We start from the raw sequence: 21,800 nt of genomic DNA on the forward strand, positions 1-21,800 counted from the left end.
ACGACGTGGTATGCCACACAAGCTCACAGAACGGGACCGCCGAGTGCTGAAGAAAAATAATCTGTCCTCTGTTGCAACCCTCACTACCAAGTTCCAAACTGCCTCTGCCAACTGCGAGCCAGGCCTAATCGCCCAACATCAGTGCCCGACCTCACTAATGCTCTTGTGGCTAAATGGAAGCAAGTCCCCGCAGCAATGTTCCAACATCTAGTGGAAAGCCTTCCCAGAAGAGTGGAGGCTATTATAGCAGCAAATTGGGGACCAACTCCATTTTAATGCCCATGATTTTGGAATGAGATGTTCGACGAGCAAGTGTCCACATACTTTTGGTAATGTAGTGTATCTTGAATTAAGCAGCTCCAGCAGTGGTTGAGGTTGGGGTTGGATGCATGTGCCCAGATCCATCATGCACCATTTTCTTTTCTGAGGGGGCACACCGATGTCCAAATTAAATATCTTTCAATTAATGATGTGTGAAAGATACAGTGTCCTCTATATTTTTAGTCTATAAAATGGATGAAACTGAGGTTACATCCAACTCTGATTGGGGTATGTGTGCTTCTGTTTGTGTTATGTGGGTACAGCATGGACAGAGGATGTGTTCGAAATGGCACCATATTCCCAATATAATGCACTACTTTTGACAAAAGTAGTACACTATACAGGGAATAGGGTGCCATTTGGGACGTACACAGTGAGGTGCAGATACTGGGGTTTTGTGTTTTGTGTTATTGGCTGAAGGCTGAAAGGCTGAAACAACAGAGTTTCCCTGGAGATAAGGATCAACAGATGCAGTAATGTTAATTATGTAGAAATCAATAAGCTCAGGCCTCCTGATGCTCTGGTGGATTTATCTTCCTGACATTCTCTCTCTGCCTTCCAAATAGCACCCTATTCCCTATATAGTGCACTACTTTTGACCAGAGCCCTATGGGCCCTGGGTCAAAAGTAGTGCACAATAGTAGTGCATAAAAGTAGTGCACAGTAAATCTAATAAATCCTTAAAGGAGAATTCCACTTAAAAACATTGTTGATATAGTCCCAACATGTTTTGCATGTCAAGTTGATTGCTGACAAGCAAAACATTTGGGATTATATCATCAATGGACTAATTAAACAAAAACCAGAAGATAGTTTTTGGGTGGAGTTTTCCTTTAAGTGTGCTGCAGCTAGCATCTCCAACCTCTGTCTTCAGAAGACACATACTGTAGATTGTCCTGTAGTTCTGCAGAAGAATGGAGGTGTTCTATATTAAATCATCCGTTTGTGGAGATAAAATCTGTTTTATTAACTGGTAGTCAACAAGTTGCTTTCTTTTTCTATGTGAAGTACGGGTAGGGCTGGGCGATATGGCCAAAATATCATATCACAGTATTAAAAAAGGACTGTATGACAGTATTTTATGCTTTTTAATAATAAAAGTTATACATTTGCTTTATTACATTTACATTTACGTCATTTAGCAGACGCTCTTATCCAGAGCGACTTATGAGTAGTGCGTGACCCTAGGGTGGCAACACATACATTCTTAGTGATTTCAATGGGTCTTTCTCCATTCTGATTGTTTTATACTGTTCAATTTAACTTCAACCCCCCAAAAATGTCAGCATTTTCATCCATTTCTGCATTTCCTGCGCTAATTTGAGATCATTTCCACACTGCCACTTAGGGCTGCACAATATGGGCAAACAATCTAGGCAGCATTTTTAACCAAATGTTGCAATTGTGATTTGACTTGCGATTTAGAGAAAAACACTTGGGTTAACTTTTGGAATCATGGATATAGAAGGATTATTCTAATTCTATAATTAGAATATAATAGTGGGCACTTTGAATACAGTGTTGTTTGACATGACAATGAATGAAAATACCAGGTAGGAGTTATTGTGATAGGGTAGGAACCAAAGTGTTGATAAGTGTTTCCTAGGGGACCCTATAATCTTTGGCTACATTTTCTCTTAGCTACTTCATGTAGCTAACATGGTGATTTACTAGCTGATGATGCTTCGTGAGGTCCGACAGTCTCTGCGCTAGGAGAAAAGATGTGGACACTGATGTGGAGCATGAATATAATGGTGGGGTAATCAAGGAGAATTGGAATATTGACCAAAAGAATAGGAAACGGAGCAAAGTAGCATATAGTGATGAGAATGTCCCTTCTTATCTTGTAAGAGTACGTTTTGTTTATCACGAGAGGCGGGCATGTTTTTGTTGGATCACGAGAGGCGGGCATGTTTAGATTTGTTGTTCTTCTGAGGATCAGAAGGATCAGAAGGAGCGTGTGTTGCGTCTCACCCGATTTGAGAAGTTTGATGTGTCCTGTTTGGCTCTTCGGAACAGGGCACCCCTCAAGGGGGTAATATCTGGCGTTTCGTGGGAAATCGATGTGCAGAGATGAAAAAGATTCCTGGAGTGATTGATGCTCGTTGGATGAATTGTGTGGTGAATGATGAAAAAGTGAAGAGTCTATCTGTTCTTTAGTTTTTTTATATGGAGTCTCTCCCTACTCAAGTGCAGTTGGGATATATAAACTACAGAGCAGAGCATTTGTTCCAAGACCAATGCAGTGTGATCATTGTAAAGCTTTTGGACATGTTTCAAGTGTTTGCAGAAGGGAGAAGCAGAGATGTCCAAGTTGTGGAAAAATTATATAATGTGTTTTAAAAGTGATGAAAATGTGAAATGTTGCAATTGTTGTGGGAACCATGAAGTTTGAAAGAGAATGAGGTGGCCAAAGTCAGGGCTGTCCAGAGCATTTCATATTCAGTGGCTGTTAAAAGGGTTGAGGGTTCGAGTGGTGTACCTGAAGAGTCCATGGTGGTGGATAGGCCTTCACTGAAGGTGCAGGGGTTGCCGTTCAACAGCAGGACCCAGATATGTTAAAGGTAAAGAAGGTGGACTTTGTGGCACTTATAGCTATGATGATTAATGGCACTGCCAAGGTGGAGAGGAAGTTCAGAAAAATCAGCTTGCGGCGAAACGGTTCCTGGGACTGAAAGACTTCTCGGCGGAGGAGTTACATGGAATATTGCCACAAGCTGTATCACCCTCTCAGGTCATAGAGCCTGAGAAGGGATATATGGAATTTTGAAGGAAGGAAGAAGTGGGAGTTTTGGGGTTTTGGTTTTGTCCATGTGGTTTTTTATTATTTTATTTTGGGTGGATTAAGTTAGTTTTCCCTATCGTGTATGGGTTTTTACCTTGGTTTTTTCAACCCCGTCCAGTTGGTGGTGTGGTGAATTATTATTAATGAACTGTAGAGTTTAATGGACTATGAGGTAGAACCTGGTTAATCAAGAGCATAGAGTTAGATTTCTTTGTTACTGGGCCAGGAATTGAATTGGGTCATTTCACTGTGTGTGTGGGGTTTGTGTATGTTTCAAGGATTTAGGGCCTTGTCATGTTTAAACTAAACATGAGTGTGTGTGCAAGACAGGGGAGTGAGTGATTAGTTGGAGTACTATGTGCATAATAAAAGTCGAGTTTAGCTGCCCTAAGAGACAAAGGAAGTGGGCGGAGCAATAAAAGAGCGGGAAACTGAAGAGGGGACTATATAAGATGGAGGGAGAGAGTAAGTGGCAGTTCCAATCTGCAGATTGACCTGGCTTTGTTGAATTAAAAATAAAGTCATTCTTGATGCAACAAAAACTCTGTAAGACCTTTGATTTTTAATAAAGTATAGTGGTTTTTTTCCACAACAGTGGCAGTAATACAGCTTTTTGGGTTGTAGTCTGCCATAAAACCCACAGAAGAAGAAGAATGCAGCTAACATATGTATGCTTTGCGTATTCCTCTTTGATTTAGAAGATACTGTTGCACAAACAACATGCTGATTTAGGTCTACACCATCCCTGCTATTATCAGGCTCTATAGCTAGTTACGTTTGCTCTGACTCAGTACATTTATTAGCTAGCTAGCTAGCTAGCCAACTAACTAGCGATTAGCATTAGTGGCTAACAAGATTTAGGCCCAACTTGCTAAGAAAAGACAAACTTGCTGTTTGCAGATGTAAGAAACACAAAACTAAGTGTAATTATAGAACGCTAGTGGATTTATATTAAGAAGCAAAGTGAAAACAGCATCGTTGTCATCAACATTGTTGCATTTGCTGCATTGGCCACGCAGAGACAACGCAAGTGTCTCATGGTCGAGGAACAACAAATGCGCTCCTTGAGTGACAGGGGGAGGGGCTAGGTCTGTGTGGAAAGCAGCATGGAGAGAGAGAGAGAGCTGAGAGCGATGACTCAAGTAGCGAAGTAAACTATAAAAATGGACGTTACACATGGCGTATCTCATTTAACAAACCAAACATTAAAATACCGTTATAAAAGGTAAAGTAAAAACCCAAACCGGTCCGTGTATCAATACCTGTATATAGTAAAATACGGTATACCGCCCAGCCCTAAGTAGGGAATGGGTTTAGTACAGTGCCTAACTTACATTTCTCAAGAAGTAATACAGGACAAGTTGTTTTAGTAAACAACAGAACTAAAACATCCTCTAGATGTAGGCTAAACATGTTGCAATGTGCATTTGGTGATGGTGTATGACAGAGAAAACGGAAACGCAGAGACATCAACATGTCCGGAGAATGTTCCATTTTGAGAGGCAGCCTACAGTATGGTTTCTTCCCAAATGGCACCCTATTTCCAATATAGTCCACTACTTTTGACCAGAGCCTATGAGCCCTATGACTGGGGTCTCTCTGGTCTTCTTTCTCTGACTGAGGCTGGGGTCTGGGGGGAAAGAGAGGTCTGTCTGTCTGTGGCTCTAGCTGGGTTTGTTGGGTGACAGTGCGACTGATTGCTCTGTCTGGCCTTCCTCAGTTGGGAGCAGAGCACACTCTGTTCCGAACCATTGGCCACAGATGGCATGGTTAATGACTGAATCTGTCAGTGACAGACAGGGAGGCTAGCAGAACAGAGTTTTATCTAACCACTATTTTACAGTATCAGCAATCAGCACACATTATACCAAATAAATCGAAAGGTTACATAAAGTAACCAAGATTATTTTCCAAAGGAGACACAGCTCACTCTATGGGGAATAACGCTTGCGTTCCTATGATTACCCACTATCCCTATGATAACTTCTGGGAAATACAATGACTAAACAATCCATCAGAAATAATCAGAAACTCCACATCCACTAAGAACCTCCTTACCAACATGACCCAGTAGGATGTACCACTGTACTTCAGATTCCCTGCTGTCTGTAAATACCAAAGCAAAGCACAACCTCAGGTTGAAGCTAAAATCCTTTGAATTATAAATGAATGATATATACTCATTTATTCTTGAAGAATATAACTTATAAATGCCTCATGAGCTTAGTTCAACTATCGTACCCAAGGGGCCAGGGTTCCGGTCTAGAAGCACGGTTTCGACTGCTCCTACACAGTTTTGCTTCGGTACTGCAGTTTAACTGACGCCCCCTGACTGGGCCAGAAAGACAGCCACATAGAGAAGTCAGATGAATAAAATCCTAATAACATACTTTAGTCATCACCTTTGTGCACAAAACATCCATTGGATAATTCAAATAATTGTCGCTGAGGCAGTTTTTTTTCTTCATCACTCACAGCCAAATATATTAACATTTTAAATGTATCCAATATCTGCCATGTTTTTGGATGACGTGATGATGTTGTTGCTGCTCGCGCTGCTCCCTGTGAGCACTAATCGCTAGTGCGCATGTGATGTTGGTCCGTATTAACCTGATGCAACCCGGATATAGACGTCTATGAATCGGCGTATGCGAATGTGAGTAGATTACCTAGAAAACAACTGTCGGACATCTTGGACGCAGTCTCCAGTGCTTATTATACCTCAGTGGTCGTGCCCCATCAGAACCCAAAATAGAAGCTTGTTTTACTCCAATGTTTGTAAACAATTTTAATGTAAACAAACACTTGATAGTATAGAATTATTTTATGTATCATTAAGGCAAATGTAGGGAGATGCCAAAGATAAATATAATAAACATGTTTGATATTTTATAATCCAGATACAGTGAGGGAAAAAAGTATTTGATCCCCTGCTGATTTTGTACGTTTGCCCACTGACAAAGACATGATCAGTCTATAATTGTAATGGTAGGTTTATTTGAACAGTGAGAGACAGAATAACAACAAAACAATCCAGAAAAACGCATGTCAAAAATGTTATGAATTAATTTGCCTTTTAATGAGGGAAATAAGTATTTGACCCCTCTGCAAAACATGACTTAGTACTTGGTGGCAAAACCCTTGTTGGCAATCACAGAGGTCAGACGTTTCTTGTAGTTGGCCACCAGGTTTGCACACATCTCAGGAGGGATTTTGTCCCACTCCTCTTTGCAGATCTTCTCCAAGTCATTAAGGTTTCGAGCCTGACGTTTGGCAACTCGAACCTTCAGCTCCCTCCACAGATTTTCTATGGGATTAAGGTCTGGAGACTGGCTAGGCCACTCCAGGACCTTAATGTGCTTCTTCTTGAGCCACTCCTTTGTTGCCTTGGCCGTGTGTTTTGGTTCATTGCCATGCTGGAATACCCATCCACGACCCATTTTCAATGCCCTGGCTGAGGGAAGGAGGTTCTCACCCAAGATTTGACAGTACATGGCCCTGTCCATCGTCTCTTTGGTTGTTGTCCTTTCCCCTTAGCAGAAAAACACCCCCAAAGCATAATGTTTCCACCTCCATGTTTGACGGTGGGGATGGTGTTCTTGGGGTCATAGGTAGCATTCCTCCTCCTCCAAACACGGCGAGTTGAGTTGATGCCAAAGAGCTCGATTTTGGTCTCATCTGACCACAACACTTTCACCCAGTTCTCCTCTGAATCATTCAGATGTTCATTGGCAAACTTCAGATGGGCCTGTATATGTGCTTTCTTGAGCAGGGGGACATTGCGGGCGCTGCAGGATTTCAGTCCTTCACGGCATAGTGTGTTACCAATTGTTTTCTTGATGACTATGGTCCCAGCTGCCTTGAGATCATTGACAAGATCCTCCCATGTAGTTCTGGGCTGATTCCTCACCGTTCTCATGATCATTGCAACTCCACGAGGTGAGATCTTGCATGGAGCCCCAGGCCGAGGGAGATTGACAGTTATTTTGTGTTTCTTCCATTTGCGAATAATCGCACCAACTTTTGTCACCTTCTCACCAAGCTGCTTGGTGATGGTCTTGTAGCCCATTCCAGCCTTGTGTAGGTCTACAATCTTGTCCCTGACATCCTTGGAGAGCTCTTTGGTCTTGGCCATGGTGGAGAGTTTGGAATCTGATTGATTGATTGCTTCTGTGGACAGGTGTCTTTTATACAGGTAACAAACTGAGATTAGGAGCACTCCCTTTAAGAGTGTGCTCCTAATCTCAGCTCGTTACCTGTATAAAAGACACCTGGGAGCCAGAAATCTTTCTGATTGAGAGGGGGTCAAATACTTATTTCCCTCATTAAAATGCAAATCAATTTATAACATTTTTTACATGTGTTTTTCTGGATTTTTTTGTTGTTATTCTGTCTCTCACTGTTCAAATAAACCTACCATTAAAATTATAGACTGATCATTTCTTTGTCAGTGGGCAAAAGTACAAAATCAGCAGGGGATCAAATACTTTTTTCCCTCACTGTACATGCTTAAATAAGGAATATAGCCATGTAGTATATGCTGTGTTTTAAATGAATGTATGTGCTCTTTCACAAAAGCTCTCAACAGTATGTGTTACATTAGTTATTTTTTAAGAAGGGGCCTAGGCCACTCAGCCAATAGAATGATAGAATGAGATGTTTCATATAGAAAAAAGCATTCATGACCTTTTGGAGTGGACATTGTGTGACAGCTGGACGTTGGAAAAGAAGGGTGGTGCAGAACTAAAATAAGTTAGGAATTTGCCATAAAGGGGTAACTGAATATGCCATGTAAGTATGTTCGTGCATTTGTGTGGATATAAAAAGGAGCTCTAAGCCAAAGGAAGACATTCCATGGAACTGCTCGGCTTTCGTTATTAGATAATACAAGTCCAATTTTTGGATTCACAGGCTCCAGTTTCTTGAGAGATATTTTTGAGTTGACTACTTTTGAGTCAAATATTTCTACGATAATAGCCACAAAATATGGTTAAAACTATAATTTTTATATCACGGATGGTCAGTCCTTGCATCCATAGTTCTGTCTATGAATTTGAGAGTGGTCATATTTCTCCAGGCCCATCCCTCAGCTTTTTACCAGAACAGTTTCCTGGAATTGTGTACAGATCCTTGTGACATGGCGCTGTGCATTATCATGAAGAAACATGAGGTGATAATGGAGGATGAATGGCACGACAATGGGCCTCAAAATCTCGTCACGGTATCTCTGTGCATTCAAATTGCCATTGATAAAATACAATTGTGTTCATTGTCCGTAGCTTACGCCTGCCCATACCATAACCCCACCGCCACCATGAGGCAATCTGTTCACAACACTGACATCAGCAAACCGCTCTGCCATCTGCCCGGTACAGTTGAAACTTGAAACCGAGATTCATCCGTGAAGAGCACACTTCTCCAGCGTGCCAATGGCCATCGAAGGTGAGCATTTGCCCACTGAAGTCGGTTACTGCAGTCAGGTCAAGACCCAGGTGAGGACAACGAGCACGCAGATGAGCTTCCCTGAGACGGTTTCTCACAGTTTGTGCAGAAATTATTCAGTTGTGCAAAGCCACAGTTTCATCAGCTGTCCGGGTGGCTGATCTCAGACCATCCCACTGGTGAAGAAGCGTTCAGTATACATGCAGAATAACTTCTGCCACATAGTGGGATACAAGTATTAACTAAATTGTCAAATTTTGAGTAATATGTGTTCAATGTGTACCACACTTCCATGTGTACACTCTAGAACATAACCTGTGTCATGTGCAGATAAAGACATCCAGGGTTAGTTACACAGACACACAAGCACACTTCACTCATGGACCAAAAAGCTTTAAAGCTCGTCAGCTGCTTTCTTTATTTAAGACTGGGGCCATTACAGTACCACACAAAATGTGTTCTGACTTCTGTGCTCTTCTTTTTGGGGGGGTCAATTACGGCCGAGGGTCAGGCGGCGTGCTTGGTGGTGGACGCTGATGTGTGGTGAAAGGATGACACAGCATGCCTCCCTGCTGCATGGCTCTGCCCTCATACCATAACTCTGGCTGGGTCTCAAATGGCTTTCTATTCCCTATAGGGCTCTGGTCAGAAATAGTGCCCTATGTAGGGAATAGGATGCCATTTGGGACACAGCCCCTGTCCCCCGTCACTGGACTCACTGGGAAAAAGGGGATGAAAGGAGGATAAGAGAAGGAGAGGAGGAGAGTGTTCCTGAAACACAAAGCGCTGAAGGGAAAACAGACCCTGAGGTTCCAGGATGTGGGACTGACTGGGCATAGATATGTTTCTTCCTGGGTGTGGGACTGACTGGGCCTAGATATGTTTCCTCTGGGGTGTGGGACTGACTGGGCCTAGATATGTTTCCTCCGGGGTGTGGGACTGACTGGGCCTAGATATGTTTCCTCCGGGGTGTGGGACTGACTGGGCCTAGATATGTTTCCTCCGGGGTGTGGGACTGACTGGGCCTAGATATGTTTCCTCCGGGGTGTGGGACTGACTGGGCCTAGATATGTTTCCTCCGGGGTGTGGGACTGACTGGGCCTAGATATGTTTCCTCCGGGGTGTGGGACTGACTGGGCCTAGATATGTTTCCTCCGGGGTGTGGGACTGACTGGGCCTAGATATGTTTCCTCCGGGGTGTGGGACTGACTGGGCCTAGATATGTTGAGCATTTTGCACAACTTATTGGCTAAATATAGAACTGACATAGATACTGTACATTTACATACACAGACAGAGACTGAGGCCAGGACTATTATAATGAGCATTACGGCAGTGTATGGCCTTGGCTTCAGCTAGGGTAAGCATCCCTCTGTCTTTTTTATATATGAGACACAAACCGACCAAATGTATTTTTTTGGCACTGTATTTCTCTGCCTCTCCACTAGCTAATTGCAATAAGTGTGAACTATTGCAGAGTCAAACAATAGGCACAGAGGGCTTTACACCAAGGTAAAGTATACGTTTTGGTAAAGGATATCTGAAATAACAGATGAGTCAAAAGACGTTCAATCAGCATGTGAAAAGACTTACAATCAGGATGCAAATTCTCCAGAGATAGAACCCCCAAATAAACAAACACAGCTGGTGATTTATTCACCTCCTGCATCCCCTCTGCATATCCAGGTCTCAGGCGTTGCATAAGGGAATCATCTGATAAAATAAAAGTTTGGTTATTTTTTCGAATCTTAATTTACCCCATGGCCAGCTTTCATTATTATTTCAACTGCCAATTTGTAAACAGATTTGCAGGCGGGAGCAGCTGCTGTGGGTTAAAGTATCGTCCAGACTTTCCTCAACCCCGAGGTGCTGCGGCAGACGATTACATCTAAACAAAACACCCACAGACAATAAGATGATACGATGAGATTCTCCACCAGTCCACACACACAAGCTGCAGTTCCTCTCTGTGCTAGCTAGCTAGGTGAGCTGGTAGCCCAAAGTCTACCTGTGGCTCTCTGCCTTTCTGCTTGTCCTAGCTAGCACCTCTATGTGTGAGGACAAGCACATCGGTCTAAACACACAGAGCTGTGTTAGACATCTCTGTCACACCTGTCACCTTGGATTGTCTGATGTCATCACACTGCAGGCTTGTCGAGGTGACAAAAGGGCAAGTTCCATTTCAACAGGGAAACAACATGCAGATGGTCTCTACAGGAGAGTGAGTTAAAGAGACAGACTGACAGAGAGAGATAGAAAGAAAGAGAGAGAAAAAGAGACAGACTGCGAGAGAAAGAGAGAGAGAGACAGACAGACAGACAGACAGACAGACAGACAGACAGACAGACAGACAGACAGACAGACAGACAGACAGACAGACAGACAGACAGACAGACAGACAGACAGACAGACAGACAGACAGACAGACAGACAGACAGACAGACAGACAGACAGACACAGAGAGCGAGAGAGAGAGAGCCTACCTTTGGCTGTGATGGCAGGCTGCTCCCCCAGCAGCAGCTTTAGTCTCTTGGCATGGATTTTGCCTTGGTAATGTGACTGTGCCACCACTGCTGAGGTGAAGGACATGTTACACAGCGTGCAGCATTTGTTCTTGTCCACATCTCCCTCCTCACTGCCCTGCAAAACACACACACACACACACACACACACACACACACAGGTTCAGTCAACAAGGCTATCAGCCAACAAAAAGTGCCCCGGCACATTGACTCTGTACCGGTACCCCCTGTATATAGCCTCCCTACAGTTATCTTATTTTACTGCTGCTCTTTAATTATTTGCTATTTTTTACTTAACACTTTTTTATTCTCTTAAAAACTGCATTGTTGGTTAAGGGCTTGTAAGTAAGCATTTAACTGTAATGTCTACACCTGTTGTATTCGGCGCATGTGTCAAATACAATTTGATTTGATTTGAACAAAGAAAAAAAATCTCACTTCTTAAAGGAAGTCGTTTTTCTTTTTTCACGGGAAGCTTTTAATAAATTGACTCCTGAATATGACAAAAGGAATTGTGTGGTCAAATGCGGGTAATTTTCTGGGGGGGTAATATTGTTCTAGATGTGACCCCCAACCTCATATGATTCATCACTGTGTGTGTGTGGTGTACACTGCATGGGGGTGTACAATATAACCCTGCACCACCAAATACGTTATGCATGTATGTTAGAGCCACATGGTGCTTAGGGGACAGCTGTACATTTAGCAGCACATCAGTAAGCTCGACATGCCACAGTTCCAGGGGACAAGAGCAATCTACACTCCTCGTGGGCTTAATCATTTGGCTCCTGGTGGGATGCAAATGGAGGCAATTCAGCAGTTGTATGGAGTAATATAAAGTGGGGAGTGATGGGATGGAGGACCTCTCCCTGAAACTGCATCTGTGCTGCCTCCCTGCCTGATGCAGAAACACATTATCGAGAGAGAGAGAGAGAGAGAGAGAGAGAGAGAGAGAGAGAGAGAGCGCACCTGGCTGCCAGACTGTGGGAGATGGATGCAGACATTTCTACCAGGAAGCTATCCCACCAGGCGGCTTCTAGACAGGCTGATAGTCCAGAAGAAAAACAATCCAAAACTTGTGTTGTGAATGTGCTATTACATTTTAAAAGGTCCAATGCAGCCGTTTTTATCTCAATATCAAATAATTTCTGAGTAACGATTAAGTACCTAGCTTCTTAGCAAAGAGCAATTTCTCAAGCAATAATTTTGCTAGGACTGTCTGGTAGTGGTCTGAGTGAGGAGGGGAAAACTGAAAACTAGCTGTTATTGGCAGAGAGGTTTGGAACACTCATTCTACTTGGTCTATTAACTAATTTACCGCCTGGTGATGTCACCAGGCAGGACAAAAACTCCATCCCACAACAACAGGCTGACGTTTCAGGCAGATTATTATTCCAACCTCACAGAGTGGAAATATAGACTGAGTATACCAAACATTAGAAACACCTTCCTATTGAGTTGCACCCCCTCCCCCCCCGATGCATGTTGAGTCTAATGCTTCCCACAGTTTTGCCAAGTCGGCTGGATGTCCTTTGGGTGGTGGACCATTCTTGATACACACGGCAAACTGTTGAGCGTGAAAAACCCAGTAGCGTTGCAGTTCTTGACACAAACCGGAACACCTGGCACTTACTACCCAATTCAAAGGCACTTAAAATGTTTCGTCTTGCCCATTCACCCTCTGAATGGCACCCATAGACAATCCATGTCTCAATTGTCTCAAGGCTTAAAAATCCTTTAACTGGTCTCCTCCACTTCATCTACACTGATTGAAGTGGATTTAACAAGTGACATCAATAAGGGATCATAGCTTTCACCTAGATTCCCCTGGTCAGTCTATGTCATGGAAAGAGCAGGTGTTCTTAATGTTTTGTATACGCAGTGTATATAAAACACAGGAAAATCACGTTTTTGACTGCACTGGGCCTTTAACAGTCACAAACATATTTAACTTGTTTTGCTTGCTGAAGCCAGGCAGTTTACATTTTAGACACAAAAGGCATTCCTCATATACATTTCCCTCGTATAGTACAGAATGTATGCATCATACACAGCACTGCACTGAAAGGAATCTTAAAGAGCCATATGATGGATGTGCCCATCTCCTCCTTTGACTAAAACCCAAAGCTTGCTTTCATGTATTCCCCACGGTTCCATCTCCCAGTGGAGTGGAGGACATGGCAGTAGTGGGTAGTGATCTGGCTACAGTGCAGCACACTGTGACACAACGCTGTGCTTTAAGGCACAGTCACACGTTACATGACACCAACACAAAACACTCCTCTATACATAGCCTTGACACGTAATTCCCCGCACTACTGAGTCGAACAGAACAGATCAAATCCTTGATGGTGCAAATGGAGGCAGCCTAGGCTAGGCCTTGGGTCTGCAGGCTTGCGAAAGACAGCGTGTGGATGTGTCCCAAATGTGACTTGTTTCAGGAAACCAGGCATATGTCGCACGTCACTACTTCACATGAGCAGCATTTGAATGTAAACATTTATTTTTTTATCAAAATGCGTTTTGGGGCAGAAATGCCTTCTGGAACATGTGAACTTTCATGTGCCTTAATAACAAACTTGTATTCCATCCATAAATACGAATACAATTGTTAAATTACAAACCTAGTTGGTTTAGCCATGGAAAAAGACAGGAACCTTCCCACTAGCCATGATTGGCTGAGATAATGTATGGGCTGGACACGCCGGGAGATGAGTTTGGATTGCTCTGCCATGTAACACACTTCTGTCTATAACGTGAGCTGTTCAGTATGTGTTGACAGTCCTTTCTACCGCACCGTTTTTAAATATATAATGTTAGCCATCGAGAACTACAAAAGTTTTGCTACTTTGCTCAACAACATCGATGCCCTGAATTTAGCAGGTGCTATTGACAGATCAGTAGGAAAAAGTGATGGGCTACTTTCTGCACACGCCACGGTCAGTGTGAACCGGAGTGACTTGACACAAAGCTGGCCAAGCAAGATGTAGCTACAAACAAAACAGAGTTAAATGGTTCCAGTCTGCCGTGAAGCGTTCATCCATGTATAAGGGATATCCAGATATATGTTTCTAATTTTGTCAGAAAGTCATTTTTATTGAAAGTTAAAGCATACTGTTAGTTAGCTAGCAAATGTTAGCTTGCTGGCTCGCTAGCTAACGTTACATGTATGATCTGTGTAGTAATATTATTCGAATCAGAAATCAATTTGCATTGCAAGTTATAGCCTAATGTTAGCTAGTTAGCATTCAGATAAAGGCGAAAGAAACACACACCTATTTAGGCGAGGTGCTGGCTGACGGCGTAAAACACTTCAAAAAGAAAAGGAAATCCGCACACTCTAGGAGCTCAGATGCAATAATTGAATATCTTAATAACCAACATTTCGACAGAGAAGCTGTCTTCATCACCCTGATGAAGACAGCTTGTCTGTCAAAACGTTGGTTATTAAGATATTAAATTATTGCATCTGAGCTCCTAGAGTGTGCGGCTTTCCTTTTCTTTTTGAATCTAGTTAGCATTCAACCTAGTTTGTTAGCTTTAGCTACCTGCAGATTCATACTACAGCTATGACAATGTTTGTATTGGTAGTAGTATGAGTTGGGGTTATGCCCGTTCATTGTTTAGCTAGCTAGCTAGCTACCTAGCTAGCCACATGTCTAAACAAAAGACTCCACTTCGGCCGGATTATTACATGACCCATCAAATTAGCAGGTGTGTCTGGGGGTGATTACGGCCATCGATTGTATTTCATTAACATGTGTACATGTCTAGACAATAGTGATCCATCTACTTAGCTAGATGTGGGTGAGGGGTGGTTATAGCATTTCCTTCACATGACCCATCAATTTAGACAAGTGTGTCGGGTAAGCGTCATCTAATAACGATAAAATATGTATAACATATTTTTAACTGGACACTTTGTTTTTGATATTCCTACTATGCATGTATGCAAGTACTATCACGGTACCGTTGACACCTTCTGTATCCTGTGCATGTGACAAATAAACTTTTATTTGATATAGCGTGTGTTTATCATATGGCCTCACATGTGAATCCTTAATGAGATGGGTGTAACTAAGCCTTAAGAAGGTTTGAACGATACTGAATGGGTGTAGACAAAGAAGAGCTCTCCAGTAGGTGTACCAAAACATTCAAGGGCCATTTTCTCAAAAGTGGGGTTACAAGTTTATCAACTTTCAAAGCAGAATTACTTTCCCATTGTTCCTCAACTGCAGTGTATTATATACAATTTTCTAGCTCTGAGTCTCTACTTTTATCCAATTAAAAGACACCATTTCAAATGTTGCTACTTAAGACCAAATCGTGGCGGTCGGTCACAAATGGTACCCTATTCCTTTTGACCAGGGCTCTGGTCCAAAGAAGTGCACTCTAAAAAGAATAGGGTGCCATTTGGGATGCAGGTGTAACCTAGGCCGATGGTCTGCTATCTGGCTTCTCAGAGACGGAGACTCAGTGTTAGTCCAGAGCTGTTAATCTGGGCCAGATCTTTCCTTTCTGTCTGGATGGTGAGGGAGAGGAACAATGGCAGACTACTACCACTCCCACAGAGTGAGTGCTGAGAGGAGAGCAGCCTGAATGGAGAAAGAGAGAGGCATGCATACTGCAATGTGAGTCACTCAACGACACACACACACACACACACACACACAAACACACTAGTGCACCAATTGGTAGATATGTAAGAAAAATTTTGGAGTTTAATTCAATAAGAGAAAAGCTGCGAAGTGGAGAGTTGAAAATAAAGAGAAGAGAGGGCCAGAAAAGTACAATTTGGGAAAGATTTGGTGAAGTGGTAAAAGAGACTGATGGCAGTGCCAGCTATGTTATGTGTGATGATTGTGAGGCGGTACACAAATTCGACACAAAGTCACAACACGGGGACTTCAAATAGGCTTATGGCACATCACGGGAACTTTAGCCTACTGTTCAGATTGGTTAAATGGAAACTGACTGTAGGTCTACAGTATAACCTCTCATATAATCTTAATATTAACTCCTGCAGAATTAAGCATTTCTTGCAGTAAAATGATGCACCAAATGTACATTTTGACTTGGGAACAGGAGTGAAAAAATTATTGATTTATTTCAGCATCTTGAGAGAATGTGAATGAGCAGTTAGGGACCGTCCATTGAGGAGCTATCTTTACCAGCATCATAAAAGCTGATAGTATTTCAATCACATAAAATATGCATCCAAGCCAAACTGAAATCATATCAGAAACATGTGGATCATTTTACAGCTTTCTATTTCCTTACAACTGGTCAAACTGATGTCATTTGGAAATGTTGTACACAATCTTTCCCTTTTTGTTTTTATTATTGCATTTTCTCCCCGGTCCCTAAACGTCTTTGCTCCTCGAAAGAAGCAGAGCTGACGGAGAAAACTTTACCGATGTCAACTAGATTGAGGCATGCATTCTATCATTTATGACATTATTCTGGTGAGCAAGGGATTATTTAGTCTTCTAGGGCAACATAAAATGACAGAAGAGAAGCTGCATGTATTTAATTATAGACAAGTTGACAAAAAAATAGCCTACCAAAATGTTGGAAATAATAAGCTGAAACATATCTAAATTAGGCCAAAAAAATCCTGCACCCCCTGTAAAAATAATCATTACGCCATCTCTGACTGTAGCCTTCTATATTTGAGAATTAGGGTCCGGAGCATACCTCAGATTTTCATTTTATCACATATAGTCGGGCGGTTGCGGATGTATTATTAGCAATTGCGGGCGGGTGTGGGTGAACAAACAGCTGACCCGCGCACCACTAATAAACACACCAGCGGTCGTTAGGGGCAGCGCCCCACTTGTGATCTAAAAAGATATATACATACATACATTTTTTTTTATTGTAGGTGACAGGGCGACATGTTGTGTGGATTAAAACAGCATAAAACCAGGTGTATCACAAAGCATGATCAAATTAATTAGCCAGCTACAGAAACATTTAATCAAATCAAATCAATTTGTATTGGTGGCATACACATACACTGCTCAAAAAAATTAAGGGAACACTTAAACAACACAATGTAACTCCAAGTCAATCACACTTCTGTGAAATCAAACTGTTCACTTAGGAAGCAACACTGATTGACAATACATTTCACATGCTGTTGTGCAAATGGAATAGACAACAGGTGGAAATTATAGGCAATTAGCAAGACACCCCCAATAAAGGACTGGTTTTGCAGGTGGTGACCACAGACCACTTCTCAGTTCCTATGCTTCCTGGCTGATGTTTTGGTCACTTTTGAATGCTGGCGGTGCTTTCACTCTAGTGGTAGCATGAGACGGAGTCTACAACCAACACAAGTGGCTCAGGTAGTGCAGCTCATCCAGGATGGCACATCAATGCGAGCTGTGGCAAGAAGGTTTGCTGTGTCTGTCAGCGTAGTGTCCAGAGCATGGAGGCGCTACCAGGAGACAGGCCAGTACATCAGGAGACGTGGAGGAGGCCGTAGGAGGGCAACAACCCAGCAGCAGGACCGCTACCTCCGCCTTTGTGCAAAGAGGAGCAGGAGGAGCACTGCCAGAGCCCTGCAAAATGACCTCCAGCAGGCCACAAATGTGCATGTGTCTGCTCAAACGGTCTGAAACAGACTCCATGAGGGTGGTATGAGGGCCCAACGTCCACAGGTGGGGGTTGTGCTTACAGCCCAACACCGTGCAGGACGTTTGGCATTTGCCAGAGAACACCAAGATTGGCAAATTCGCCACTGGCGCCCTGTGCTCTTCACAGATGAAAGCAGGTTCACACTGAGCACATGTGACAGACGTGACAGAGTCTGGAGACGCCGTGGAGAACGTTCTGCTGCCTGCAACATCCTCCAGCATGACCGGTTTGGCGGTGGGTCAGTCATGGTGTGGGGTGGCATTTCTTTGGGGGGCCGCACAGCCCTCCATGTGCTCGCCAGAGGTAGCCTGACTGCCATTAGGTACCGAGATGAGATCCTCAGACCCCTTGTGAGACCATATGCTGGTGCGGTTGGCCCTGGGTTCCTCCTAATGCAAGACAATGCTAGACCTCATGTGGCTGGAGTGTGTCAGCAGTTCCTGCAAGAGGAAGGCATTGATGCTATGGACTGGCCCGCCCGTTCCCCAGACCTGAATCCAATTGAGCACATCTGGGACATCATGTCTCACTCCATCCACCAACGCCACGTTGCACCACAGACTGTCCAGGAGTTGATGGATGCTTTAGTCCAGGTCTGGGAGGAGATCCCTCAGGAGACCATCCGCCACCTCATCAGGAGCATGCCCAGGCATTGTAGGGAGGTCATACAGGCACATGGAGGCCACACACACACTACTGAGCCTCATTTTGACTTGTTTTAAGGACATTACATCAAAGTTGGATCAGCCTGTAGTGTGGTTTTCCACTTTAATTTTGAGGGTGACTCCAAATCCAGACCTCCATGGGGTTGCTAAATTTGATTTCCATTGATAATTTTTGTGTGATTTTGTTGTCAGCACATTCAACTATGTAAAGAAAAAAGTATTTAATAAGATTATGTCATTCATTCAGATCTAGGATGTGTTATTTTAGTGTTCCCTTTATTTTTTTGAGCAGTGTATTTAGCAGATGTTATTGCGGGAGTTCCTAGCTCAAACAGTGCAGTAATCTAACAATACATGCAAATCTAAAGTAAAATAATGGAATTAAGAAATATTAGGACGAGCAATGTCAGAGTCCGGAATAGAAATACAGTGGGGGAAAAAAGTATTTAGTCAGCCACCAATTGTGCAAGTTCTCCCACTTAAAAAGATGAGAGAGGCCTGTAATTTTCATTATAGGTACACGTCAACTATGACAGACAAAATGAGAAAAAAATATCCAGAAAATCACATTGTAGGATTTTTAATGATTTTTTGCAAATTATGGTGGAAAATAAGTATTTGGTCAATAACAAAAGTTTCTCAATACTTTGTTATATACCCTTTGTTGGCAATGACACAGGTCAAACGTTTTCTGTAAGTCTTCACAAGGTTTTCACACACTGTTGCTGGTATTTTGGCCCATTCCTCCATGCAGAGCTCCTCTAGAGCAGTGATGTTTTGGGGCTGTCGCTGGGCAACACGGACTTTCAACTCCCTCCAAAGATTTTCTATGGGGTTGAGATCTGGAGACTGGCTAGGCCACTCCAGGACCTTGAAATGCTTCTTACGAAGCCACTCCTTCGTTGCCCGGGCGGTGTGTTTGGGATCATTGTCATGCTGAAAGACCCAGCCATGTTTCATCTTCAATGCCCTTGCTGATGGAAGGAGGTTTTCACTCAAAATCTCACGATACATGGCCCCATTCATTCTTTCCTTTACACGGATCAGTCGTCCTTGTCCCTTTGCAGAAAAACAGCCCCAAAGCATGATGTTTCCACCCCCATGCTTCACAGTAGGTATGGTGTTCTTTGGATGCAACTCAGCATTCTTTGTCCTCCAAACACGACGAGTTGAGTTTTTACCAAAAAGTTATATTTTGGTTTCATCTGACCATATGACATTCTCCCAATCCTCTTCTGGATCATCATAATGCACTCTAGCAAACTTCAGACGGGACATGTACTGGCTTAAGCAGGGGGACACGTCTGGCACTGCAGGATTTGAGTCCCTGGCGGCGTAGTGTGTTACTGATGGTAGGCTTTGTTACTTTGGTCCCAGCTCTCTGCAGGTCATTCACTAGGTCCCCCCGTGTGGTTCTGGGATTTTTGCTCACCGTTCTTGTGATCATTTTGACCCCACGGGGTGAGATCTTGCGTGGAGCCCCAGATCGAGGGAGATTATCAGTGGCCTTGTATGTCTTCCATTTCCTAATAATTGCTCCCACAGTTGATTTCTTCAAACCAAGCTGCTTACCTATTGCAGATTCAGTCTTCCCAGCCTGGTGCAGGTCTACAATTTTGTTTCTGGTGTCCTTTGACAGCTCTTTGGTCTTGGCCATAGTGGAGTTTGGAGTGTGACTGTTTGAGGTTGTGGACAGGTGTCTTTTATACTGATAACAAGTTCAAACAGGTTCCATTAATACAGGTAACGAGTGGAGGACAGAGGAGCCTCTTAAAGAAGAAGTTACAGGTCTGTGAGAGCCAGAAATCTTGCTTGTTTGTAGGTGACCAAATACTTATTTCCCACCATAATTTGCAAATAAATTCATAAAAAATCCTACAATGTGATTTTCTGGATTTTTTTCTCTCAATTTGTCTGTCATAGTTGACGTGTACCTATAATGAAAATTACAGGCCTCTCTCATCTTTTTAAGTGGGAGAACTTGCACAATTGGTGGCTGACTAAATACTTTTTTCCCCCACTGTATATATGCATATGATGGGATTGAGAAATAGTTTGGTTGATTTCTTGTCAAATTAATCAGTTAGCCATCTACCATTGATAAGCTACAGCTAACTGCTAGCTTGCTAGCTAGTTAGCTCCCATGCCAATTTCAAGTCTTTCTAAACTAATATCTGACGAACTCTGAAATATGAAGTTATTTCAGAATGAAAATTAACTAGCTAGCGCATCATGCTTTGTGATATTATGTTAGATAACTATCCTGGTGCACTCGTTCTTTCGTGAGCTGGCTGCTCGTTCAAAATGTTATAATTGTATCTGTTCAAAACAGCGGCAGCATGTGCAGCAGTGGTCATTCGCTTTTTGACATGCAAAAGTGAAATAGGTGTATTTATGCTGTTGTTCAAATGCACAGATCACTTTACATATCTTCTCAAAGAAACTACTGGTAGTTCGAAAATTTGGCATCATATTTCTGTCAACAACCTTGCGCCCCGGGTATTCAGCCAACACACACCGCTGACACACACCACCCCCGCCCTCGGCCTGTCCTTCAGTGCTTCTCTCTCTCACTCATACACATGCACACACACATTTCCCTTACCTACCTCACCCCAACAGTTAATGTAGAACAGGCTACCATCTCATATCATGTCATAAAACATACCATTAAGAATGAAAATAAATGGAAAATGAGACCAAAATATATAAGGAAATTAGATTCCCCTAAAATAAATCTGAGTCAATCATCATTTCATGGTTATTTAATACAAGATAAATGAGAGTGGGTAATTTCAGAGAATCTAATTAACACTGAGGTAACTGCACGCTGTTTCTGTGCTGCCAGCCAGGTTGCATGGTGTTTATACTTAGCCATTAGGTAGAACTCTCTGTCAAGAAGGAAGCACTACCATCTTCATTTACATATGAAACCAATAGTTATAGGAAGGGTTAGGCTTAGCATTTGCATTTACATATAAGCTATTGATGTAGCGGCACACTAAATCCTTCATATGAAACCAATAGGCGGTGAGAACTTGTAAACTTCAGCAATGTTACACTTAAAAAATTAAGTATTTTAGATGAGACTGTCATGAATCAAATCAAATTTTATTTGCCACATGCGCCGAATACAACAAATGTAGATCTTACAGTGAAATGCTTACTTACAAGCCCTTAACCAACAATGCAGTTTTAAGAAAAATAAGTGTTAAGTAAAAAATATAAATAAAACATAATTAAAGAGCAGCATTAAAATAAAATAACAGTAGGGAGGCTATATACAGGAAAACCCATGACTCAACTGTAGCACAACCGATACAATCTCTAACATATTTCAGCAGTCATGTATAGTTAGTGTAGGCTTTTCTGTAATCTTGACGCAATATTTAACATAGCATTGGCAGAATATACTGCTGCATT

At 42.6% G+C, this 21,800-nt stretch overlaps 1 protein-coding gene across 1 annotated transcript in view; it reads right to left on the reverse strand.

The window, feature by feature from the left end:
• Positions 1–21,800, reverse strand: part of LOC311144764 (zinc finger matrin-type protein 4-like) — a gene marked incomplete at its 5' end in the record, with an annotated part of 162,115 nt that overhangs the window by 59,401 nt on the left and 80,914 nt on the right. The window contains one exon of the mRNA XM_084180867.1: positions 11,032–11,188. Coding sequence (XP_084036993.1) covers positions 11,032–11,188 — 157 coding nt within the window. The remainder of the gene's footprint in view (positions 1–11,031; positions 11,189–21,800) is intronic.

Source organism: Coregonus lavaretus (assembly GCF_964263955.1).
Source record: "Coregonus lavaretus genome assembly, chromosome: 17".
In the NCBI taxonomy this organism is placed as follows: Eukaryota; Metazoa; Chordata; class Actinopteri; order Salmoniformes; family Salmonidae; genus Coregonus; species Coregonus lavaretus.